This window comes from Cyrtonyx montezumae, unplaced genomic scaffold (assembly GCF_038088225.1).
Source record: "Cyrtonyx montezumae isolate F1298 unplaced genomic scaffold, pur_monq_1.0 scaffold_1, whole genome shotgun sequence".
Classification (NCBI taxonomy): domain Eukaryota; kingdom Metazoa; phylum Chordata; class Aves; order Galliformes; family Odontophoridae; genus Cyrtonyx; species Cyrtonyx montezumae.
The window spans coordinates 16,158,628-16,185,858 of record NW_027071825.1 but is presented as its reverse complement, the minus strand read 5'-3'; the positions used below and the strand labels follow the sequence as shown (position 1 = coordinate 16,185,858).

General features: G+C 40.9%; 1 protein-coding gene across 3 annotated transcripts; it reads right to left on the bottom strand.

Annotated features, from left to right (window-relative positions):
* Positions 1 to 578: 578 nt before the first annotated feature.
* On the bottom strand, positions 579 to 27,026 carry TLCD4 (TLC domain containing 4). Of its 3 annotated transcripts, none has more exons than XM_065741957.1 (7): positions 26,861 to 27,026; positions 14,619 to 14,784; positions 11,473 to 11,562; positions 7,440 to 7,498; positions 5,595 to 5,689; positions 3,455 to 3,528; positions 579 to 1,299 (listed from the first exon to the last, which is right to left on the bottom strand). In XM_065741957.1, the coding sequence occupies exons 2-7, from the start codon at positions 14,771 to 14,773 to the stop codon at positions 984 to 986; spliced, it is 789 nt and encodes a 262-aa protein (XP_065598029.1). In that variant the 5' UTR covers positions 14,774 to 14,784; positions 26,861 to 27,026; the 3' UTR covers positions 579 to 983. The 3 variants fall into 3 exon arrangements, with proteins under 3 accessions (XP_065598029.1, XP_065598036.1, XP_065598046.1); XM_065741964.1 differs by lacking the exon at positions 26,861 to 27,026 and adding an exon at positions 19,133 to 19,251; XM_065741974.1 differs by lacking the exon at positions 26,861 to 27,026 and adding an exon at positions 18,748 to 18,810.
* Positions 27,027 to 27,231: the final 205 nt, after the last annotated feature.

Below are 27,231 nucleotides of genomic sequence, written 5' to 3'. Positions count from 1 at the left end.
CAGCAATCATATCCAATGGGTCACTTGTGTGATAAAAACGGCTCGTTGTAAGTTACATGGCACATATACAAAACAGTTTTATCTTTTTCCAAGTAAGCTTCATATCCCAAAAGTCAACGGTTAACTCTGAGCAGAGTTGCAATATGTCTCAAAGGCAGTAGCAGCAAAGGAATAAAGCACTCCAGTAAGAGTTATGCTGTTTCCAAACACCATTTATCGTACTAACTTATGAACTAATTTCCACGGCTGATTTAGTAGATGTACTCTTGCGTGTAATCTAAAAGAGCAGAAATGAGTCCTTCCTATAAAAATCAGAGAATTTTAACCACTCTTAAGATAGCTCATATGGACTTATAATACAGCATATTAGATAAAGTTACTTCATAAATTTCCCCAAATTGCTTGCATTCATACAAGGCAGAACAAATAGCAGTAAAAGACTTCACAGAATCAGAGCTAGGCTTTTAGCTTCTTTTGCAAAAATTAAAAAGTGTTCAAGAATGAAATCTTGATTGTTATTCCCAGAAGAAAATGTAGAAAATTGCCAGGAAAATTGCACCATATCATAGCTTGGGGAGTTTTCTTTATGTTTTTTTTTTTTTTTTTTTATAAAAGAGAGATATCAATATTCACTAGAGTTATAAAACACATTAATCTGAGAAACCTGAGTGAAACACTTCAAACACACTGGTGGACAACAGCCAAGCAACCAGTCTGCTCCTTCCTCATTTCAGTAGTTTGTTAAGTGCTCAGAACACACACGTAGCACTCATCTCGGTGAACATTTGCTTCTATTCCTCACTGGATAAGATCCTTAAAGCGTGGCCCTGGGTGCGCAGGCAGTGTGGCTAGGGAAAGAGTAAGGTCAGTACAGAGGTAATACCTTGTTTCCTAAAGAGGAGCATTCCATGGCAGAAATGTGCACTGGTTCAGTGAACCCAGATTATTTTCATAGCAGAGATTTCTGTTTATGTATATGATCTCTAGTCAGATTTTCCATTTTTATGAGTTTTGGTTTCCTCCTGTCCAACAAGACAAATAACTTTGTAGCAACCTTTCGTAATTTTGACCATCCACATCAAGTTCATAACATCCAAGACAACACTTGAGATAATCCAGGCGCTCTGTGCTGCAAATCCTAATCTCTGGAAACCCTCAGTTCCAAATGAAGAAAAAACACGGCTGTAGTACATAGGCATGACGGCAATCCTCACCACGAAGAACACAACTGTCATCAGCACACCATTGATCATGTTAGCCTTTGAAGATTTGGGATATCCCAGTACTTCAAAAAACCACCTGCAAAAGAAGTATTCACAGGTGGCAGGCACGCTTAACTCCATTTAATTAAAGAAGATTTTATTTATCTTAATTAAGCATGTCTTTTTTTAATTGCTTCTACATTACATTTCTAAGCTACTGCTTGCATTTCTAAGTTATTGCACAGTTTCTTGTCTTAGCTTGCAAATTCTTCTGCTTGATTTCATTTTTCTTCCCAGTTAAACGCTGTGTGATATCAGGAACACTACACGTAGAATAATGTGTAGAAGTAAGTCAATTCAAGACCATTATGTAAGTCAGTGACCATTACACTTTAATTCAAAATTACCTTTAAGATGGTAAATTCAAATTCACTGCTTTTTTTGATGCAATTTTTGATGCAAATTTATTGCATCAACAGACAAAGAAAAAGGTGACTGGGCATCTGCTGAGAGACTTTCCCAGCAAATTCAAAAAATACGAGTACGTAAATCACAGCGATTGCTAACATTTTACCAAACATTGTTTATCACTAATTGCATAAATGCTGACATTAACATAAAGATCGAAATGCTTGGCATGGGGACAACCTTGAATTAAATACCCTTAATAACACCAAAACAAAGAAAAGTTTTCAGTTCTGAGATTAGAATATCATTTTATATTTTAATACAACTTCTTTTTGGTAATATTAAGAATGCAAACAAGAAATATAGTGTAAATCATTATCATTATTCACCACTTGCTGTCATAAGCATCTGGTTCTTTTTAAATGTAATGGGAAAAAAATTGTGCACTAATGAGATGACATCTCTCAGTGCAAAGGACCTTATCATCTCCCATAGAGACTTCTGTTTTTCTCAGAAAACAGTAGATGTGGGGCATTCAAGGACACAGTCTCATCATAGGCACTTTAGGAGTATAATATTCATTGCTTCTAATAAATCTGAAAGGTAAGTATCTATTTCCAGTATGAAGTCCTGTCTTGATAAAAGTCAGTTAGGAGAACAATGACTGGGTCACAAGTATCAGTAGAGAAATCTAGAATATAATACCATCTTCAGAATACGCTACCTCCTGCTTTCTTACTCTTCTATAAAACAAGCTTAAAAAACCTGTTTCTTCACTCCTCAGTAACTCTGCATAAAGAGCCCAGCCTGAATTAGACCCCAACAGCCTAATCGACTTCCCTTGGACAAACAAATAGCTCTGCAGAGCTCCGTTACCTGCCCTCCTCTAAGTTGAATTTGCCAACATTCAGAAGGGTCCTCAATCCTTCCTTCTTATTTTTTATTTGCTTAGAAATCTGAGGAATGCTACAGTCTCAAAAACTCTTCCAGAGTTGACAATCATAATCAATTAACAGATAATACTCAGACATCCTGTGTGAAGGAGGCTTAATAGATCCTTTTTCTTACCACCCTCACCTTTTCTCTACCTGACACCTAGAAAGGAAAATAAACACTACACAAGAAGGATCAGAAAAGTAGAAACAACAGCCCAAAAAGCATGGGAATGGGTATGCAGTGCACTGCGAGGTCTGATCCTACACCACAAACAAAAGAAAAACATGGAGCAGGAGCAAGAGGAGATGACAGCAGCCCCGTGCTATACCAAAGTCCCACTCTGGAAGTCCCAGGGCAGGTCACTGTCCCCAGCTGGGTCACAGCAGCTGTGGAGCTAGGGGAGGGCACCCAGCCCAGAGCTCTGGGAAATTCCAAGGACCGCCTTCCTTGGCATTATCATGCCTTTTCTGATACAGCAAGCAGTTCGAGCGTGATGCTACAAATGGAGGCTACAGCAGTCTTCCACTGTCAGTGAAGTCCGCTAAAAAGCCTCCTGCTACTTTCTTCTCTGATCGCAAGTGTAGTTTATCTATCACAGCTGCATTTAGATGCTTTACTACTCTTCTAATTTGAGAGCTCAGAATCATTTCTAGAACTATTTTTAAAACCAAAGTATGAAAATCTGGCATTTCATGTGAAGGTTGGTCTGCTTTAAAAAGGAGCTCAGGGGTGAGCACACCAACTGTGCAGCAATAGCAGCTAAATGTTTTCATAGCAAAATCGATTTCCAGATAGTAAGCTTTAAATAAATGAAAATTCACTTGTAGCAGCTACTTAATGTCAAGATCCTTCCTGTATAATATAGACCAAAATGTAAAGAATTGTGTAAAAACTCCACAACTACTTACCGCTGATTGACGAAAGGAGTGGAGAATTCTGCAAGCAAACGGAAATTCCCAAAATAAGCCAGCAGACCTTTGCTCTGGTTGGACAAAGACAAAGCAGACACAGAAATCAGCAATCTGGCAGATGAACCATGGTTGAAGTCTTCAAGTGTACACAGAACAATGCAGTGACTCAAATGCCTGATTAAAATCAACAGTATGCAGGTTTGTTAGCTGTGGCAATCTTCCTTAAAATTTCCAAGTGAAGTTTTCTACAGAAGACGCAGTTGTCCTTTAAGTACTATGAATAAGTACATGGGTATTTTTGTTCGTTTGTTTGAATAAATCTTTAAAAGACATAGAAATAAGAGGAAATGGAAAGCTAGCTAGAGGAGACTGGCACAAGAATTGGTAGGAGATTACTATAACGGAACTGCTACTGTCTAAGAGGATAGTAAATACTTTGGATTTCTCATGTTTAAAAAAAAACAAATAAAATCAGTTAGGTGAAGAATGTCCCTGAATTGTTTTAGGAATGCAACTACCCTGCAAGAAGAGGAATTATTGGATCTTCTTTGGCAGCAGATAGGGCACACAAAGCCCTTGAAATTCTCTCCTGCCTTCTGCATGGAAAACCCTTTCCATCAGTTGTGTTGCAGTCCCTGTCATATCCCCTAGGCTGGAAGGCTTTGTCTTCCCTACGTTGGTATCCAGATAACAGCCTGGAACCTTTCCACCAAAACATATTGTAACTGAACACGTCCCTCTAAGTGACAAAGTACAGAGGCTTCTCTGTCTTATCTTTTGGTTGTGTTATGAGCTGGAAATAGTATCCCACTGCACAAGGACTGGGCAAGCAGCAGTTTGCAGGTGTAGAGATAAAGAAAATTCAGCCACACTCCTCAGCAAACCATGGCATAGACATAGACATCCAAGGGGAGAGTTGAATCCAATTAATAAATTCAACTTAAAGTTCACACTACATTATTTACTCTAGAAAAAAAATCTGATTTTTCTGCCTCAGGGATTAGCCTTTGTAGTGATACTTTCATTTCTCTAATATCCAGTTCTAATTCAGTTTCATCCATGACAATATTAGTAGATCTAATTATCTTCAACCAGAAACAGAGTATTTACTTGTCAATGTACTCAAATGGTTACATGGGAAATCTGGCAGTAATCTGACATCTCAACACTTCTAATATTTTAAGCCTGGGATTCATGAAGTAGCTAGTGAAAGAGATGTGGTAAGTGATGTAAATTGTATTTTATAGGATTTATTTATTTACTGAATGAGCTTTTCAGAAGAGATTTAGCAACATTACTCTGGAGGTCAGCAGGATTTCTACCAAATCACAAAGGCTCGTTAGCAATTCCAGCAGCAAATCAGCAGCAGAGAGTAATTGAGTTAGTCTTCACCCTAGAATAGCATCCTTTTCTTCCCCTTTTATCTTCAATGCATATATGTATGCCACAGATGTTTGTGGATATACACAGTTAATCATCAACTGCTTCTCCACCAAGGCAACCTTAACAGTCTCAGAGAGTCAGCATCAATCTTCATAAGAACAAACAAACAACACACACTTAATGAGAAATCTCAGTTATAATATAGCTCATAGTCCAAGCTAAACAGCAGGTATCGTTATTTATTTTATGCAACTGGGAACTTCAAATGATTGTGCATTTTTCAGATTAGATTACATATTAGCATGTACTGTATGTCAACAGTTTAATAATGAAAGTGAAATATATTTCATAATTCTATTTACCATAATAATAAAGTGCTCACGTCTGGGTGATATAAGCGTGTAAAATAACAAAATTCTTAGGGTTGTTTTTTTTTGTTACTGCTTTTAAATAAAAAGAAAAAACTACAGAAGAACCACATCCAGCTGCCCAGAGTTAGACACTACTGACCATAGGTCTTAAAAATACAGTAACAAGCAAAACATTTGAAACCATCTGCTGGTTTTCCAACTAAGCATTCACAGTTGTGATTTTGCTTTGGAGATCTCTCTATTGAAGATATAAACATGCCTGTCACAAAGATAACACACCCAACTGGTGAATAACTTCTTTAAACATTTAGGAAATGAGATTCATTAAAGCATTTTCTCCATTCCCACCCATTTGTTATATTACTGTACAATACAACACTTACCAGTACGAAATAATAAGCATACAGAGCTGCCAAGTGATGTATTACAAAAAACTTGTCGCCAATTGCCTTCCAGTACCAAATAATAAGCAACAAATCTATGAGAGAAAATAAACAAACAATGTTAAAGAACAAATCAGTATACTACCATCTACCTGAGAATAGCATTTATCTTAGTTTTTAGAGGTATGAATGCTAACACATGCTACCAGTAGAAACACTCTTTATCCTGAAGATTTTCCTTTATGTAGTAAAAGTTCTGACAAAACATTAAGTAAGCATTATTCCAACAGCTGCCATAAATGATCTTTCACAGCAACAGAAGTACAGGGGCAATACCTTTAGCTGACATATTCTTGAAGGGAACGGTGGATGCAGATCAGATATGAAGACCTCACACTTACAAATCCACTAATTTGGAACAAGTGACCAAAAAACGGGGAGTGCAGAAGGTAGGGACATACCTAGCCAGTGTTCAACGTACAAGAATTTCCTATAGAGAACACGTGAATCAGAACGTTATACTTGCAAACAGGGAACCATTAACCCTGAGCAAGAAACACAATGAGAAGCATATTCACTTAATTAAATAATTACTTATAATATTTACATAATTGAATAATCCAGTTACTGGGAAAGCAATATAGTGGGCTTGACTTGAGGTAATGTTGTAAAGAAAGCTTTGACAGAAAAGTTTTGCTTGTCCCATGATTGTCTGAGATTTCAGAACATTTTCTGTTCTGTACTGGAATAAGCAATTTCTCCCTCTACTTTCTCCAAATAAATGAATACTTGGTTCTTTGAACGGAATACTAGTGATCAAGGTTCAGAATCAAAGACCTTACCATTATGCTTTCCCTATCTCCAGTGAGTGCCTCAAGCCCTTCCATATAAGCTGTCCTCAGGCAGGGCTCCATATTATCTGATATTGCTACTCCACTACATATTAATAATTAAACATTAACTACATAAGAAAGGGAAGCGAATGAGTGGCCAGGTTCAAGTCTCTGTTCAAAGGCATTCATTAATTCATAATGAAAGCCTAATGCATAACTATTTAGAAATGGACACCAATGAATTTAAACATGGAAGATAAAGTTCCTCTTACAGACAAGCCAGAGCCTTAAACTGGGTGTGCTGACCACCAATTCAATTAGTGAGAAATCAAGCACACGGGTTAATTGAGTATACAGCCTAGTCTCTGATGAAAGACTCCATCCAAACAGGAGGAGAAGTTTTCCCAGGTAAAGGTCCAAGCTACAGAGTTTTCATTTTGTCAAGTCAGCATTCCCCACACAAATTGTTGCAAAATTCCTGTGCCAATTTTAGTTAACAATGAATAATTTAGAACATCAATATATTTAAGTGTTATTGTTGTATTAAGAAAATAATTCTAAATTTTCAAGTTTTATATGTGACTTAGTTTTACTTTGAAGTGAGACTAGAAGGTGAGAAGTAAGATCCAATTTGCCTCAACTTGTATTGAGGGTTATATATATAGAGTTCCTGGCGCTCAGAAGTGAGCGAAGGGCACCCACTTCCACACCTTCTGAATTGGCTAAAGTACAAACCGAACTGGAGTTGGTGTTTGTGTGTCAAACCATCACAGAGCCATGCCATGGCATTTCCTTACTGCCTGAGGAGACACCATTCCTATCTTTCACATCCCACAGTTTCACCACAACCCACAGTTCCATTACAGTACAGCTTCTGCTGTGGCTTTTGAAATTCCTACACAATCACATCTCCAGAACAGCATCTCAAGATAAATATGAATACATATATATAGGATAGTGACTCAGTATAAATAAACAGGTTGAGACTATCATAAAGGTATTGCATAATTACCAGAAATGAGGTAGCCTGTGGTAATAGCAATATTCAGTTTCACAATTGAAGGGTCACCCCTGTAAACATACCAAAAATGCACAGTTAAACCTTTATAACAAGGTAATTTGCAGAGGACATACACATATCAAACAATATCATGTCCATGAGATCACCTAATGTTTGTCCCAACAGTAGGACATCATGAGATTTGGCTATAGATCAGAGTTACAAAAGTGGATTCCTTTCCAGCCAGATGTAAGACATCTGCTAAGTGTCCCTGGCCTGCCCCTGGCTACAGACCAGCAGTGAAACCCAGCAAGTGCTCTGCGCTGGCTTCTCTGGCAACAGCAAATAGAAGCAAAAAGCCCCGGCAGCACCACAGCACTCTGACTGGCAGTCTTCATCTCCATATTTTTTCTTCTGCCAGCATTAAATCTTTGTGACAGATGACAGAAATATCTCTCTCAGCTGGTGCTTTTCATATTCGTGAGAGGATGAATGCTTATATGAATAAACAGAATAGACGGAGATGTGAAAGGAATTATTTGCCTGTTCTTGCAACCAAGAACCTTCCAGCAAAAATGTTTTTCAGAGTAGTTTCACACCTTCTGTGCCTTCCCTTTTGATGCCAAGGATTCAGTAAAGCTCTTAGTAGGAAATGAAAAACTGAAGTCCCTCTGATATGTTCAAAAACACAAGACTTGTGAACATTGATCAAGAAGGAGAAGCATTCACACTACAGCAAGTTAACTTCTATTTATTTTTTCTTCCATCGTCCACTGTGCAGTGCTATCCTGAGGAGCAATTCTCCTTCCTCTGCCCAAATAACTTTTTTTTTCTTATTAAAAATAACACCAAATTTCATTGTGCACCTAATCTAGATATATTTTGTGTAAAAATACACTGAGCTTCAAGCGATGTGTCAGATTCATAAGATGTGGGCTGCCCAAAACCACCCAAACTTTCTAGACCAACATTTGGACAGCATGCATGGCTGTGCATTTGTCATCTGTCAATATCTTCAAGAAAATCAATCCCAAATTAATCTCAATTAACAGAAAACATAGAATTCAGTCTAAATGTTCTGGATTTCCTGATCTATCAGTTTGAATGGGAAATGTTATCAAGTTTATGAGCCCTGATGTTTGCAGCCTAGCTTTGAGGCAGGCAAGTGCCAGGAATGACAAACAGGGAGTGACCTGAACAAGCAGAAGAGGTCTCCTTTTTATGATTGCTCAGGACGTATGCATGGCAAATGAATTACAGGAACACACACAGGCAGATAAAACAGAAGGACGCTCAACCAGCTTTTTTCAAGATTTTTAGCAGCCACTTCTCAAATATAGTTACTTGATTAAAAGAAAATGGCACTTAAACTTCAAAAAAGTTAATGACTGCAAAGTGGACAATAGTATAAAAAAGCCTGCTCTCTTGTAAATAAGTGAATTAAGCTGTATCTTCACACCCTCTCCCTCTCCTTATCTAATCTCTGCCACCTACACGTTTTCTACCATGTTATTCTCATCATGTCAAAAACAATTTCTACACTCCTCAAGCTAGTTAGCTATTCTCTTTACATATGGAAAATAGGGCAAGTGTTAGGGGAAGCAATAGACCATCAAAAAAGGTGTAAAAACACCAGACTGCTGGGCCTCTGTGGCCTACACGTATGCTTCAGTCTTTTGCTAGGATCCATTGTATGCAGTTTCAGGCATTACCTGACAGCAACACCACATCCTCCCTCCACTGCACCCAATCAAGGGATCCCTTTCAAGACCTACATGTATCATCATCATTTAAGCTTTGCATGAGCCCAGAAGTTAGGCTGATATATGTTGACGATTGGAATCTATGGCTTTCCATTACAGATATGAAAGATACAAATCCTGAAGAGAATGAACAGACATGATCAAATAGTCAACAGCTATACAAAGATTGTGGCAATAAACAGAGGACAAGAGTGAGTGGTCTAAAATTGGAACACCAGTGTAATGCTTTCAGGCTACATGAGTAAAAATCGCATCAAGGATTTCTGGGCACACACAAACTATTAAAACTAGACTCAAAAGCTTCTTGCACTGCTTATAAGACACTGCTAATGAAAGCCTCATGCACCCCTTCATATCTGCAGAAGATATGAGTTCTACAGCTTATGACTACATTTCAAAAGGGCATTTGGTTTCCATGACAGAACAGCCTTACAACAGTCCCTTAGATTTTGCTTTTTCCTTTTCAGCCTTATTCAGTTAAAAATCAAAACTATGTGAATTCAACAATGAATCCATGCAAAAATGACAGATTAAAATTTAGCGTACATCTAGGTTATAAAGTGGAATGAAAACTGATTAAAGCTCTGTTCGGTCAGCAAAGGCTTCTGTCACCAGAGGAAACCAGCACAACATATGGAGAGCAGAGACAAATGCTAGCTATCTCCTTTTTAAGAGTCACATGAAAGTCATCCGTAGAAGAAAATATACACCTGCAATTTCTGAGGAAACTGACCTGTGATTCTGGCTTCACTGGTAGTTTCTGACAGAAGAAGCACAACACAAAGTTTTAATTCATTATAAGTGTCAATATAAGTGTATCCAAACAGAAGAAACTATTTAGAACGAATAGTAGAAATACAGAATAATTCCCACACCCCCACACACCAAAGAAAAATAAAAAATAAAAATTTTGTGCTACAATATTTTATAATATTTTACTTAATATAGGATGCTAAGGCTCCATAAACAAGGTTAAGCTTTCAATGAATTGGACAAAAATATCTCACAGCCCTTCATAAACTTACTAAGAATTAAAGATAATTTTTGAAATCTTAGTTTTCTATTTAAATTGATTTTTTTTATATATCAGGATAATTGATAAGCGCGCAGACCATTTATCACTAGCAAGTGATATTTATTTCTATCACTCTTTTCTTCTTCTGTACTGCTTAGAACTAGATTTACACAAGCAAATCAAAAATAAACTTGTATATGATAAAGCTTACCATGATCCATAGAGAGAGCAATTTATAACAACCTACTGCTTTTAACAATTCTAAGCAACAAATTAATCGTGTATTGCTACAAAAGTAAGAGGCCAGCACTCTGCACATTTGCATTATGAATTAGTGTTACATTTATGAAAGCCATATAAGAAATCAGTGACAGAGCCAAAATCAGAAGTCATAGCTTCAAGCACCCAATCTTATCTAGTCCATACCATACTGCCATTAGCCTACAATACCAAAAGAGTAAAATAAGCATCAGGTGTTAAAGTTACATGAGTTTAAACTGAATCAATGATGAAGTTAAACAGCAGCCTATGGCAGAAATGTGAAATGAAACTTGTAGAAGCTAATCACTCTTCAGGAATAACATGGCCTCTTTCTTCCAGAGAGTTGCAGAAGGTGAGTGAAATGCTAAAATATCAATTGAATAAAGCAAGAGACATACCCTGCCCCCCAAAAATAAGCATGAAACAAACCAATATAACTAGACGTAAAAAAAGGAAGCTTAAGAAGGAATATTTGATAACTAAAGTGTTTAAAAGCTATTTATTAAAAGTTTCCATTCCCTATAAAGGTAGCATTCCTTCCTACTCACTGGTAGAAGCCCTTTGGGAGGTCACAGTATAAACACCCTAACTTCTCACCTTTTGCATATGTATTTTATATAGATGGTAGGCTCTACTCCCCAACCCCCACCCCCAATGACTTGGAAGAGCATTTGAACTTCATTTTAAAATAACTGTACTAAGTAGCACAGTTTTTGTCTCGTCAGCTTCATTAGACTCTCAGTTCTATGGATAGTAATGTAACGTGATGACAAACCAATCATCAGCATTGTACCTATCCCACTTCACAGAGACAATACACTAAGGCATTAGCACAGGCATAATAATCTGGAATGGTATTTTTGTCTGTACTACTTCACATCAAACTGCATATTTTAAAGGGAATTAAAATATTTACTTTAGTAGTTAATACACTGCAAGGTAGTTTTTCCATGCTCAATTACATTATTTCACTGTGTAAACACAACATGTAAGTAACATGTCTTACCAGAGATGGTCAGCATTAACAGCTTCATCGTACAATAAAATATACAGACAAAATCCACCCACCACCAAGGCATGGAATGTGGACACTGTCCTGAAAAACAGATCACAGTCACAAGGAGATACAGCCAGTACAGCTCTCTGTATTGCACTGCAGGTAGGATACATTCACTTTATTCACTCACCATAAACATTAAACCAAGTAGGACAACCCTGTTATCAGAACTCCAATGATAATTAGTGGTTTAATTAAAACATCAACTCTCACAACACAGAATTACATAAGGCCAGGAACTTCGTATCATTTTAAAAACAAAGCACAACATTCAAGATCAGTGATTGAGAAATACCTGGGATTTTGGAACTTTAAGAGAGTATAGCACTGAAATAAATAAAATTTGTTCTAGTGTGTAGTTCATTCGTTTGCAGTTGCAGTTTGTCTTAGGAGTGACTGTTTATTCAAACCTTAGTTTGGATAAGCTTACAAGCTATATACAAACACAGCACTTGAAGAGGAAAAAAAAATAAAAAGGAAGAAAAAAAATAAAAGTAGATTTCTTCCTTAACTCTGGACTTTGAAGTTTCTCCACAGAAGAGGAGACAGAAGAAGGGAAACATTCCATTTTAATATGGAAACTAGGTCAAGCTATCAAGCTCAGTACATTTCTTTGAAATTACTGTCAAAGCCTGCATCCTTTAACTCCTCATTAAACTGCAGAGAAAGAACAAAAAACAGTTGCACTGGTAAATCGTATACTTCTTTTCCTACCAAATCTACGTATTTTCACAACTGCACAATAGCAGTACAAATATATATTGTGGAAGAGGTGACAGGATCTCATACATGACAAGTCAGAAAGTTACAGTACATCTGTGCTGAAGTGCAACTTTTAACTCAATTCAAGAACGTGCACACTTAGAGATCCCAGAATCAGTTTCTTTATCGGTTCTTAACTCTTGGAAGGTCAGAATAAACAAACTGACAGTATGGAAAACATGATCCAGAGCTGCAGCTCAAACACTCCATTCACAAAACTCTCAAAACTAACAACATATTTTCAGTGCTACAGCTCATTTCAGGCAGATGCTGTCTTCCAGACCCAGCTGAGCTGATAAAAATGCATAGCCATCCTCTGTGCCAGTTTCCTTCAGGACTGCCAACACAACCATTTGTCTGAGCCCTCCCCACACCAGCTGAATGTAAGACAGAAGAGCAAACATCTACTTGTAAAGCATTTAAGCTAATCAAACTCTTTTTAACAGGAGATGGTAACTCCTTCCACATGCACAGCCATATGCACAGTACGTGCATGTCTATCTCTATTCTATGAACACATAAGATACTCCTTGGGGCATCTCTTCACTATAGTGAGACACTGAAGTTAGGAAGCAGCGTGAAGCACTGCTCACAGCCAACCTCTTACAGAAACACCAGCACCATCAGCCCTTCTTTCACTGTGTCCTCCCCTCAGATACAAAACCAACAAACTGCTGATGAGCTGTGCTTCGTGTTCCATGCCTCCTAATTCCAGAACTGAGACACAACTTATCTGTGTGCTAACATCAACATCCTGCTCCAAGAAAAACTGTGGAAAGAAGTTAAAAAGAAGGGCACAGCTTGAGGTGCTCTTTAAACTTGAGTAATTAAACACCTTACTGCAAAGTAGCCCAGAGATTAACGAGCAGCTTGTTTCCAGCACACTTGTGATCTGTGAAACAACTTGTGTTTTGTTATGCAAAGCTCTGCAACTTACCATAATGCTACCAGGCATGAGGTAAGTCATCAGAAAGCTTATTATGCAATTCAGGGGTCACTTGATGTGGCTTTGAGACAAAGGTTCAGCTCCAATATGATAAAAGTTTGGTTTCCCTATTGGACTTTATTGCCAATTTCTAACACAGAGATAAAATTCAGTTTGCACTGATATCATGAGCTGGCAATAGAGAAAGATGTCTTGGCAGATACAAAATTACTCAGAAATCGAACTGAAATTAAGATGGTGCCTCTAAAAGCACTGGAAGCAGACATTTGCCAAATGGAGTACAAAACTATTTGAGTTACTAATGTTGCACGGATCAGGAAATAACTTTAAAAGCATCCACTTGCTAATGCCTTTAAACAGGACAGGGAGGGAGAGTGATAATTATAATGCTTTTTGAGTGCAGTGACAGTCATACAGTGCATACTTCTCAACTCAGAATTTGAGAAAAAAACTTCTAAAATATTTTTCAGGTAATAGGCCACTCAAGCGTAACATTATACTGTATTGATTCATTCTGCATGGAGAAACTCTTGTAGTAGATACAATCTTTCAGAGTAGTATTCTGCAATAAAACCTCAGTGATTATCTTGTTTGCAGTTACTACTCTATACCTCCTCTATGGCTTAAAATAGAGTACAGCACGCACTCAGGGAAAGGTTCACAGGGCTGCACAAGCCCATGTGCTGCCCAAGGGGCAGTTGTAGCACAGGTATATACACAGCAGTGGCAGGACTGCAGAGACCCAAAAGGAGCAAGGCATGTTTTTAGACCAATTTTCCACAACTCCTTTCTGAACACTTACCCTGCATCTCACAGCACCCTCCTCCTCTTCCTCATCAAAACACAGGTGTAGTTGTCCTGCAGCTGTAGTATAACTTTGCCTCACCACAATACTACAATGACAACTCAGCATATATCTTGGAAAACCTACCTAAAGCAGGATGCAGTATAGTAGTAGGAAGAGAAGAGAGTAACTTGCTTTGCACACAAAAGCATGACTCAGAGATACGCTGTCATTAAGATTATAGAATAAATAGAAATACATATGATTTTCAAGTATGCCTGGGGGAAAGGAACTTGGTACCGATCCTCTAACTGGAAGCATCACAGAAAAGTCATTTAAAATGAATCCACATTAACTTGGTACCTCTATTTTCTTTTTTTTTTTTAATTTCCTTTTCACTTGAGCATGATGATCTAAATTGTTTAATGCACAGGTATTTTTAACTCCATGTCCAAGAAGGAGATTCAGCACTTGACATGCAGAATTTGTTAAGCACATAGAACTGTCCTGCTAATCTTTGTGCACGTTTAACCAATAACCTTAGGTGTAGTTTTTGATACGCACACAGTGTTCATTATCTACTGCTTGTTCTGAACACTTTACCTTGAATTCCATTCAATCTTCCTTTTTTGGCTGAGATTGCTAAAACCAGGTGTTATCCACGTCGATACCCAAGAGCTTAAAACATGGAACAGGAGCTGGAATATGGTAAAACTGGTAAGAGCAATGCCAATAGTCAGGTTGCTGAAGGAAGCCATTGTTCTTCAGCCTGCAAAGAGAAGCAATTGTTAATTTCAGTCCATTGACCATTCAACCTCAAGGAGCAGTATGTCTTTGACAGCTAACTTCCCAATGGAAACACTATTCACTAGAAGTGTCCCCATACTTTTTTTTTTTTAAATGTAGAAGTTGTAGTGTTTTTGTTTTCTAATGTAGTATTTTTGTTTTTTAACTTGTTAGTACATTTTTTGGCTCCAAATGTTACCACAGTTTTCCCATCCTCTCTGACAGAATCCTCCACACCCCAAGCACTGCAAGAACCAGCTCAGAACTTTCTGCTCCTGTCCTAAGAAGCCCCAGAGGTAAAACTCTTCCAATTCTTAACAGACTGCTACTGACAGCACTTCAAACAGTGACAGTGAAATCACACATGTGTAGCAGAGATTTTCAGGCCAGCTGAGAAGGCTTCAGTAAGCAGCAACCTCACTGCAGCTATACATTTCTGCACTTTACAGAGACAGGATTTCTTGATTTACACTTCTGTTGCTAACTGTGGGCTTCTCCTTGCAATACCTTGCAGGCAATGACATTCTGACTTTCTTCTTCACCCAAAAGCCTAATCTTTGCACAAACCAAGAAGCTTCCCATCATCAGAACCAGTAATTTCAGATACTGAACCATTTAGATACTTCATGAGGCCTAAATCAATAGGTAAACAATTCCAAACACAAATGCCAGTCACTAAATGCTTCAGACATTTCTCATACACCTCCAGTACATTGCAAGGCAAAGCAGTATTTCCCAGATGTCTCTGACTGAATGTGTGTGAAGTGCTTTATATTCAAAGACTCACAAAGGCCACAAACTCTTAAAAAAGTCAATTTGTGTTAAGTTGAACACAAATTGGAAAAAAAAATCACAAGCAAATGTGTTTGTTTTTTACCAACTGCCAGCCTACATGCTCCAGGTCTGCAAAGCAACCCAACTTAAACTACAGCAAGCAAGCACAATGAGAAAGTTCTGTTCACAAAGAGCACTTAGACTCCAAATTTGAAAGCACACACATTGCACTGCACCCCTCCAGAGCCAGATTCCTTCCAGCTGGTTGACCAGGCTCAGCAGTAGATTACTCCAGAACATTTTTTAAGGGCATTCTACCAGAACATTTGGTTTCAAACACTCGCCTGTACATCCCATGTTCTATCAAGTACTTTCATACCATTCTCCATACATTTCTCCACTGACAAAGAGTACACAAAACACAAACCAAATTTCATGCAGTTCTTAATACTGGGAACCCTGAGGGTTAAGTCTGATTTTTCTAAGACTTCTTACTTGGAAGGAATAAATCAATCATTTCAATTTTATATCCTCCAATTTAAACCCACCAAGGAGCTCTATGAGGTGCCCATTCCAGACTGTGCTCCTGGGGCTGGAACTTTGTTATCACATCATTTAATGCATAGGAAGTCCTCTCTTGGATCACATAAGGAAAAATAAGGTTGGTCTAATTCCTAAAGCATGTGAAAGAAGCCTAAGCATATATTGCAGACAGATCTCTTCTGAAGAATAGCAAACCACTGAACATCAATCGCATCTCCTTCACTCTTTAGACAAGAAGGTGACATTTCTCATGCTACCAACTGTATTCACCTGCAATGGTCACACTGGTACCCCTGATTTTCAAAGGCTCCAACAATCTCTTGGACAAAAGAAAACTGTCCTTCCTTGCAGCACCAGCACTCTATGGCACCAGAAGAGTTTGTTAGATAAGTGATTTTTCAGTGCATGGCAGGTGCTCATTTTAGTACAGGATAGTATGGAATTAAACAAAAGACTTCCAACCATTCACTGCAAGAAGTGACTTAAAAAGAGTTAACCCTTCTAATCTTTCTTCTACAGACACCAAATGGAGAATTTCAGACAAAACAGTTACGAGGAAAGTGCATGATCTGACTGAATGTACAGTGTACGTACACCTTATGGCATCGGTACAGAACTGGGATGCTGGCAAGGGAGGAAGGTACCATGGCAGCAAAGGAGAAACCGGTCACCCAGCCCCTGGTTGCTCCGACAGATACTCAGAAGAGTTTTGCAATACTGATTTCAGAAGGTGATTTCATACGCGCTTTATCAAAACACTGTTCAAGTGCTAAAGTCCAGGAATCATTTCATATTTTGCTTTGGCAAACTAAAGAGTGCTGTGTTTTAGTTCACTTCAAGGACCAACTGAAAAAACAGTGTTTTAAATGAGATAGAAGAACAGTTCAGCTATAGAATTTTCTCACGTCTAAGTTGTTTTCAGCTGAGTCCCTTTTACCATGAAAATTAACTGTTGCTTATCATATTTTCTTTTAAATAAGAAAAATCATTCACCTTGCTGAACCAAACATAATTTAAAAGAAACACAATACACTTCCGATTACATATAGTTTCTTTGCCCCGAGGAAAAGAGCCAAAGTTAGGAAATCAAAAGCAGCTTTCAAGCGTGCTGTGGCTCTCTGCCCCAGTATTTTCTCCTGGCATTACAGCGAAGTCCAACCTGAACTCAGAACGGCATGGATTATATATGAGCAGACACTTTATCCCCCAAACTGCACAGTCATTAATTACCATTCAGCCAGTTGATAGCGGGAACAGTTGGTGCAACTACTTTGCAATTTAGGAAAAGAGGAATGTAACAGAGTTGGATCCTCACCATCAGTTGCTGGGTAGCAGTCTTCTCCTGGCTTACCTATATTACTACCATAACCATTCAGCTAGACAACAATTACAACTGCACTATTGCATCTTTCAAAGTACTCTTAGTTAAATAAATATCATCAAACACTAGAAACCAACAGCAGTCAGCAAGATGTTAGTTACACACCATGTCTAGCACAGTACTGAACTACTCTACCAATCCCACTAACCTTGAAAGGCCTAATAACATCGCTTCTCAGTTGTACTCAGAAAGAGCTGAAAAGACAATCCTTTCATCCGGTACTAACATAGTTTTCCTCGGATTCTGTTTCTTCTTGAAAGTCAGAGGAAAAAAAAATTAAACATATATATATAACTCAAAATTAATTCACGCCCAAGATGAAATCATCAGCAACTTCTGAGACCAAAAAGCCAGCACTTACTGAGAGCAAAAAGGAGCAAGAATGTTACCCAGCACTTGCACCATCAATAGCACTCGGCATTTATGTCCTGCTCCGCTCAGTGCTCCGCTGCTCACATCCACCTTTCCCATCAGAATGAGAAGACACACTGCACTGCCACAGACACAGCGTGAGGCACAAGGCCCACAGCCCTGACCTTCTGCCAGGTGGGACTGCAAGACAAACGGGATCACTTTCCAAACAAGATAACATGGTAAAGTTGAGAACAATACCAGGGCACCCTGCTCAGCACGGAGCTCTCCTGGTCTGGTTAAAACTTACAGCTCAATCCTACCCTCGTAAACCTTGCTATGCTAATTTGCAAAGAACGCTGCGGTACTGCTGACTGTTGGCACACTTTATTACAAACCTAATAATAAACCAGCTGCAATGCTCGAGTGTTGTTGGGTCTGAACTGCAGCTTCTATAGCCCTGATTAGCTCGGCACTGTGCTCAGTCAGAAACACGGGAAGCTCAGTCGGAAACACGGGAAATATCCCTACCACATCACACCAGTATCACGGAGACGTGAAGAAAAGCAATAACAATCACAGCTTAAGACGTTCCCTGTTCTACATAAGGACATTTTCACGCTAAGCTCCGCTTCGGCTCTATTCCGGAGCGCCGAGGCAGCGACCCAACGCGACGCAGTTTGGTACCGAAGCGAGCTACGTGTTGCTATGTCATTTACCCGAAACATCCATCTCCTCACACACTGCAAGAAGTTCTCAGCGGGAAAGCAAGGGGGAAAACACAGAAGGAAGGAAAGAGAACTTGTTCGAGACTCGGTTAGCTCAGCCCCAGCGGCCCCGAGGCGCGGCACCGGAGCCCCGCAGGAACCCGCGAGCAGCGGCCCGGGGCCGCGTTACCTCGGTGTGCGCTCAGCCGGGAGCGGCGGGACCCCGCGGGCAGCGGTAAGAGCGGGGACAGGGCCGAGCGGAGCGCAGCCCCGCCGCCGGCCGCGGGAGGAGAACGTCCGCCGCACTCCGCGCTGCCACGGCGCTCAGCGCCGCCGGCTGCGGCCCGCGGGCTGGGGGCGGCCCCGTGCGGGGCGGGCGCCGAGAGGGAGGAGAGCAGCAGCCGCCGCCGCGCAGCCCGGCGGGGGTGGGGACGAAAGGGTTGTGCCGCACCGCCCCTGCGCCTTTACCCCCGCTTCGCAACCTCCGTCCCTTGGTCCTTACCGGCTAACAGAGCCGGGGGGGGGAGGAGAAGAGAGAAGGGGTGCTATCGCCCACCCTTCCCGGCCCACCGCACCTGGAAGCTGGGCTACCGGGGCCAAGCTGCCGCCTCCGCCATGCCTCTCGGCGGCGGCGAAACCGGCCCTTCCCGCACAGGATGCTCGGGTTACGGCAGGCGCAGCCTTAAAGCGGCCGAGCCGCCACCTGCCGCCGGGCTCCGCCGGGGGAGGGCGGCCCCCCCGGCCCCGGCCCCGACCCCCCCCCCCCCGGGCCGCGCCCCGCGGGAGGCGGCGCCGACGGGCACGGCGGATCGGGGCGCGGCTGCGGTGGCGGCAGGGTGCGGGCTCACCGCAGCGCCCGGAGCGGGGCCAGCTGCACCGCCCCTCCGCGGTGGCATTGCCGCGCTGAGCCAAAATGCGGCACGAGCCGGAACGGCCGCGCCGCCGCCTCTCCCCATGGGCGGCTTTTCCCCGGCGCTGCGCCTGATCCGCACAGCGCACTCACCGCGGGCTGCCGGCAAGCTGGACTCTGGACCCCCAATTCTGCTAAGGGCTGAGAAAGGCTTACGTGTCGGGGTCGGAAGAACGGCTGCTATGCAGAGCGTTTCACCCTCCAACGGTATTCCAGTCACCGCGCCTTTCCGTAGACACACCGCCGAAAATATTTCATGGGAGAAATGCTCTTCGACAGCACTGTATGCATGATGGGTGCAGCACCCGCGATCCTGGGTTGTGCAGGGTGCAGATACTGCTGATACTTGCAGGTTTTGAAATCAAAAACTCTGGTTTTGTTTAAATTATTTTTCATTTTACATTTTTGAGCCATTGCACTGTATTTAAAAAATCAAAGCAAAATTGTATTAACAAAATAAAACACTACAAAGATTAACGGACTGCTTAATTTCTCCCAGGAAATGGCAAATCTTATCAAGCAGGAAACATAACACTCAGAAGTGTTTCATTTCATACATCTCTACTATCAAATGCATCCTAAAACACTTCAGCTTCCATTTTCCTTTAAGGATCTTTAAGATCAAAAATGTCTAAGTTCTCCCCACCGACATATCATTAAAGGTATTCAGATGTACACTGCAACAGGAAAAGCTGTGGTTGCCCAAGAAACCATCCATCCCAGCTGTGTGCACTAATTTCTCTTGTAAGAGGTCTCTCACAGCAGGAATGCAAAGGCTCAGAGCCTGAACCGAAACCGCCTTACCGTAACAGGCTGGAATGCAGGCAGTGACTGGTGAGCCATTGAGCCATCCCTGCTGAAGAACTGGAAACCTGTAGGAGGTGGGCAGGGCACATCCCCAACACCTGCAATTGTTCAAAGCCCCTTCAGCTTAATCCATTGCTTGAACAAATAAATAACTGCCAGGTAAGAATTTGTGTGAAGATCCGGACTGCTGAAGCTTGACTTCAGCTGGACTTGTGTCCTACAGCTGACGATTCCAGCAGAATTTTGGTAACAGAATGTGGTTAGCATTGGTAATTTTGGTAACTTTTGAAATTTGGTAGCAGAATGTGGTTAATTCCACATGCCATCATCAGCTGAGTGAAGCAGGAGATCTTAATCCTGCTTCCAACCTTCTTCCATTCCAGCAACAAACAGTAGACAAACAAAGACAGCAATAGCACATAAATATGATTTCTTAATTGAATTGGGAATAAAAAAAAAAACCCTCATATTTTACTTGGTTGTATCAATTTATTTCTCATATAATGGAGTGTTTCAACCTACCCTCTGTTACATACATCTACAGTTTCTGATGAAACAGAACAGCCAATAAAACCTAAGAACAGTATGGTGGGATCATAAACCACTTTCTAAATGACAAACTAGAAAAGTCTGAAGAGTATTTTCTTTGGAAATGCACTTTTCCAATGAGCAGGCCTCACTTTCTGCTTAGTACTGTATCACCAAATTTAAAATTTCTTTGTACATACTCTGTATGTACTTTTTTGTACATACCTTGCCCTCCCTAGCCAAAATGACTGTAATAACCATCTTTCATTCAAATAAGCAGTAGAACTCTGAGGTGACAGAGGGTCTGTGGCACCGGCAAAGGCAGCAATGGCTGTTCTCAATCCCATGGGGACATGAGGAGAAGCAGGCTCTGGCAAGGACTCTACTCTCAGCTCACAACCAGAGGCTCTGACCAACAAGCTCTGGTACATTTCTCAGCCTTGTCTTGAGGTGTTCTCCCAGCTGCCTGAGGTCACGATTGTTCTAGCAGAGTACAACAATTAAAGTAGGTAATTGTTTAATATGCCAGCCTGTGGCCTGGAGGCTCTGCCATAAAAGTGCGGTAGTACCTAGCAGCAGGGTAAAGCAGACAGATGAGCATGGTAGTGTCTTAATCTGAATAGATAACTCTGCCAGAGACCACTTATCAGAGTTCTAAACCTCAGAATAACTCATCACCATTCTGCAGTTTCAGAGTTAGGAAGCAACTAGAAGACAAACCAGGTACTCCTCAGACCTCCACACCAGGCCTGCGTAGCACACATTTTACCAAACAACTCCTTTGGCCCAGAACAGCGTGTGGGTGAAACTAGTCTGACCTGCCTCCCTGCTTTCACCTTGGCCCACAGTAAGCATGCTGTCAAACACCAGAAGCAATGCTGTCTTTCAACAGCCCAGCGTGCTGCGTTGAGCAAAGCTGAATGGAAAGCTGACAGATGATGATGCACTGAGAATTCCTTGCTGGCAACTGCTCTCCCTGTGGGATCTCTCTCATCCTTTTGACAAAAAGGATTTGCAGATAAAAGAGAACTGGCTAAGGAGGTACAAAGGCATTGCAGCAGAAGGAAAAGCTGTAGATGTTTAAATATGGCTACCGTATGCTCAGGCTAACTTAGTTTGGTTGTCAGTCCTCTTTTTCAGCTAGAAATGTTCTGCAGGAAGATTTTAAGCACTGTCTATACATCCAGAATTGGATGTTACTGCATATTTTCAGCAGCTTCAACTTGGATGTCCTATGTCCAGCAAACCCCAAGAAGTATTCAGTGCAAACACACTGTGCCAGTATTGCATGGGCAAGGAAACTCCAACAAAATCAAGAGAGTAATCTTTCACTTTCATTGTGCTGCATGACTCATCAGAGTTCAATTCCTGTCTCCACACAGGACCCAAACCCTATGTGTGAGAATGTTGGCCAAAAGTTTCCTGAACTCATGCAGGTTTGGAGCCATGACCACTGTGCTGGGCAACCTGTTCCCTGCCAACCACCTTCTGGTGCAAAACCTCTCCCGTAACTCCCACCCGCTTCCCCCCAACACAGCTCCACACCATTCCCTTGGGACTGTCACGGAGAGCAGAGCTGAGTGCTGTTCCTCTGCTCCCTGTGAGGAGCTGCAGTTGCCATGAGGGCTCCCTTCAGCCACTGCTCTGGGCTGTGCAAACCCAGGGACCTCAGCTGCTCCTCATACCTTGACCTCCAGACCCTTCACCATATTTGTAGCCCTTCTCTGCATGCTCTCTAATAGCTTTCTGTCTGCATACTGTGGTACCCAAACCTGCACACGGTGCTTGAGGTGAGGCTGCACAGTGCAGAGTAGAATGAGACATCCCCTCTCCTTGCCCAGTGTCAGTGTTGGCCCTGGTGCACACCAGAGTACAACTGGCCTTGTTGGCTGCCAGCACACATTGCTGACTGATATTCAACTTGTCATCAGCCAGAAACCCCAGATCCTTTCTACGGGGCTGCTCTTCAGCCTCTCATCCTTCAGTCTGCACACAAACCCCAAGTTTCCCTGTCCCAGGTGCAGAATGTTGCACTTGCTAAACTTCATGCAGTAGGTGATTGTCCAGCCCCCTAATTTCCCAGGATCTCTCTGCAAGGCCCCTCTATTCTTGAGGGGTTCAACAGCTCCTCCCAGTCTAGTGTTGTCCACAAATTTACTTAGTACACCTTCCAGTCCAGCATCCAGGTCACTGATAACTGCACAACTACTCGGAGCATTTCCACTGAGCCCTACTACGAGGGCTACTGTGCACCTGTTTTTGCATTGGAAATACAGTAGCCAAAGCATGGGATAAACAATAACTACAGCAGTAACGTGGCCAACCGGCTGCTATACACCTTATGAGCATTTTTATCACTCCCTCTGATGTTGCCACCAATAATGTAACTGTCAAGAGGTTCTCCAGTAACAAATGTAACTTCTGGAGCCAAACTTCAGCCCGGAAAGTAAGTAAGGGCAACAGGGTTGCTAAGGTGAGGTGAAGCGCAGGGACACAGGAAAGGGGCAAGAAAAAGAAATTGCGATCTGCCTTCATAAAAGAGCAGATAAACTGAAAGAGCATTGGGAAGGCAGGGAGGACATGGGAGGTACCACAGCAGCATTTGTAGGAAAACAGCACTCTGTTGATTTCAGTTGAATCCTCTTATTTACTCTACCTAAGAAAAAAATTGGACACTTCCTTTCACCCATGCTTTAACTGCAACGAAACCTCTTGGTTATATGATTTTAAGCTTCATGTCAGCCAGTTCAGAAATTCAACAGATGAGGAACAAACCTGGCTGAAATGGAATGGATCTGCTAAGATGGGGTGGCAAAGAAAAGTAGCAGCCCATCTTCATCCAAGTGGTACACACCTGTTCCATATCTCTCTCCTTCTGTAACTGACTAACAGGGTGGCACTTCAGGAATGGCAGAAATTTGTTGTCAGATGACAGTTCGTAATTCCTACTAAAACCTGAGAGGTGACAATGAATAGAAAACTCCATGGCGCCCTTTCTAAGTATGCCTGTTATCTCAGAACTGTGCTTTCTCAGAGCTGAGCTTGCCTCTGCGGAGTATGAAACTTTTATCACAGCTGCCATACTGAAAAGTGAGGCATACGTGAGAAAGCACGATACTTCCAGAGCAACTGAAAATTATTTCAGTTCTGGCTTTGAACATAGGACATAACTAACCTTTCCATCTGAATTAAGAATAGGATCTTAATGTTAAAAGCATAACCCGATCATTTTATGAAAGAAATTATATAACATGGTGCTGTAGCAGCAACGGATTGAACTCAGTGACCTAAAAAGGGTTTAAATTTATTTTCATCTTAGGAAATCTACCTGTCAGCAGCAGGAGATATTCCCAGAGAATCAATTATACATGTAAGCAAAAACATCATAGAGATGAAGGAATGTATGAAAGAGCAATCACAATTCTCCTTTCACAATGCTGTGAATCAAGAGCAACTCCACTGAAGCCAACAGTTATACTGGTGTGAGTGAGAAAAGAGCCAGCTCCATTGTCCAAAAATTGCTCAGGCCACCCTTGGAGTCTAATTGCAGTAACTGTAGGCAACTAATCTTACAGCATTTAGTACAGACAACCCATGGCTGAAAAGGCACTGAAAAGAAAGGATCTAAACCTGGTGTTAGCTAAAATAGCGAAAAACAGCAGGGAGATGGGGATTGGAAATCAGAAAAAAAAAGGTTCCACTAAAAAAATAACAACACAACTCCTTCTCCTACTCACAGCCTCCCCCACACCCCAAAAACAAAAAAATGCATAGAAAAACATACTGTTTCTGTATGCTTCCCCCTCATATGCACTGCATGTTCTCAGTTAATAGTTACTGAGCTGCATGCTTGCCTGAAAAGAAAAGTACAATATCTTCTCTTTCCAAACAGCAGACATGTTTTGTACATCGACACATACTGTGTTAAACACACTCAGACTGTGTTATAGAATGTAAATCTTACCTTTCCAGCACAGGTCACTACATATCTTGTCACATATTTGAGTAATAATTTATTAAGCAATAGCTTAGTTTTCCCCTGTGCTAGTTTACTTACTCTAAACACACTCTCCCTTTTCTATCTCAGATCAGTTAATTCAGCTCTCCTAGCTCCTGTCACCTCCCCATGTGAACAGCATTTCTGACAGCAGTCCTTACTCTCAGTACTCAAACAAAGGCTTGTTCTGGAAAGCTGCCTGGTCACTAACCTTTTCCTGTATCTCAGCCTCCCTTCTTCAGTTTTATTCCAGTTTTTCTGTCTTTTCCATTTACCTCTCATCACACACTGCCTCCTTCATCTAATTACACCTCTCCTGCAGCATTACCATCTCTCTTGGTGTTACTGTCCTGATTATAACCATCCAGAAGCTATTGAGGACCTGCAGAACAGTGTACGGTGAGTTCAGCATCCTGCAGTACAACGAACTGCCACACTGACACACCATGTCAGCATTATGAAAAAACATCACACTGCATATTGCAAACTGCAATAGGTGCTGAACACAATTAGCAGAACTCTCAAGAACACCAACTCTTTTTGTCTTTCCTGCTTTATCCTCTATTTTCTCACCCTTTTTCCTTTTCTGTCATGGTATTTTCTTTCCCTCCCCCCAGCTTCCTTCACTATTGGCCTCATACTCCTCTATGTTTTTTCTTTCCTCTGATGTGCCCAAAAGACACATTTGAGGAATGAAGTAATAAAGGCAGCACTGCAGCTTTGTCAGTTATGTTCTTTGCCCTTTAACAAACAATGCTGCACCTGGATGTATTAGGATCAGCAAATTAAAGGCCCAGAAAGCATTCAATTCCCAAAGGCTTAAATTAGAGAGCTCTGAAATTAATGTAACTTCTTGGTTCCCTAATCCATGAGATGGAGCACACTGAAAGCAGCAGGAGGAAGCTTGAGATAATTCAAGACTATTTTCTTTGCATGCACATATTTCCTTCTGCATTGTGAAAGCTGAGGCTCTTAGCAACAAGAACACTGTGGAGTGGGGTAGTGACTGGAATCTGGTGATGTCAGAACAGCAGAAAATAGGCGACGTACTTTGTAATGGCATGCGATTGAAAAGCATGAAATTGGAGCCAAGCAGCACTACAACCAAGCAAATTATTTCCCAGCTATTCAACATGCAAAGGGTCAGAAAGCAATGCCTCTTTAATATGCAGACTGTTAATTAAAATTAGCATAATTTAAGTAGAGAATAAAACCACGTGTTCACCCTAAGTATTCTGCTGTACGTGACAGCATCAGATGTTCAGAAGCAGCACATCAGGTAACAAGGCAGAATGCACACTTGGGAGGGCATCTCTCATCTGCATGCTAAAGACAGCTTCTAAGCCTCACACAGCCCAGCCTTAGCTTTGGCACATGCCATAGCAGCTGCCCCGCATCCAACTAGGCCTCTTTGCACCATGGTGCAAACAGACTGGTTTATAATGCATCTGACATTAAAATATCTTTAGTCTGAAAATGTTAAGTAGTTTCTTCAGACAATACAGTTACTCCTAAGTATTTTGGTCAATTTTTAAGATTTTACAAAAATGCATCTACCACTTTCCCTGAGTTTTCCACCCTTTGTTGACCCGTGGGTCTTGAGGAAATGAAGGAAAATTACCCAGCAGCATAAAGAAATAACAAAACCTCCTGCATACACATTACTTATGCCTAAATGTAATTGAAACCCATTTTAAAAATTCTGTATAAATAATAATAAAAAAAACATTTTATCCATGCTGCTAATACAATATTGAATAATATTTGCAATAACTATAAACTCTTCAGAAAACAGCATTATATTTAAATTGATCTCTTACATATTAAACCTCTTGAATTTCATTTTTTTGGGGTGGTAAATATTATCCCTCTTAATACACTGCTTTTCAAGGAAGTACACTTTATGCCCTAATGTACCTGTTTCAAAGCCCTGGAATGCACTAGTCTTTATTTTTGCTAATAATATCTTGTTTTGCAAAAATGCTGCTTGTAGAATTATTAATGCTGTTATTTATTTAAAGCAATTTCTATTGGCACTCTTATTAATTATTAGCTTCTTACCTAGAGTTTAATTCTTAGTTTCCATTGCTACCAGCAGTCTAGAGATTTTCCTTCTGTCTAAAGCCTTGATCTGCACATTATTTCAAACAAGTCTCTGTGCAGTTCTGGTCATGTGAAGGAGCTCGTGCTCTGTCCTGTAACTTGCAAATCTGTTTTCTAAACAGCAGTCCTGGTAAGAAAGAGAAAAGAAGAGAAGACACACTGGATTTACACCATTTCATGCTGAAACACAGAACTAAAGCCTTCCTTTCAGACCCAATGGGGAAATTGTTTTAGGCTTCCATTTCCACTGACACTATTCAAACACCATAAACATTTTTACAGATATGCAACACTCAGTCTGATTGACTTACTCAAATATCTACAAATAT

Coding starts and splice junctions, on each gene's coding strand:
- TLCD4 (XM_065741957.1), bottom strand. CDS start 14,773: ATGGCTTCCTTCAGCAACCTGACTATTGGCATTGCTCTTACCAGTTTT. Junction 3,529..5,594: donor ATGCTTATTATTTCGTACTG/GTAAGTGTTGTA, acceptor TTGTCCAACCAG/AGCAAAGGTCTGCTGGCTTA. Junction 1,300..3,454: donor ACTCCTTTCGTCAATCAGCG/GTAAGTAGTTGT, acceptor CTTCTTTTGCAG/GTGGTTTTTTGAAGTACTGG.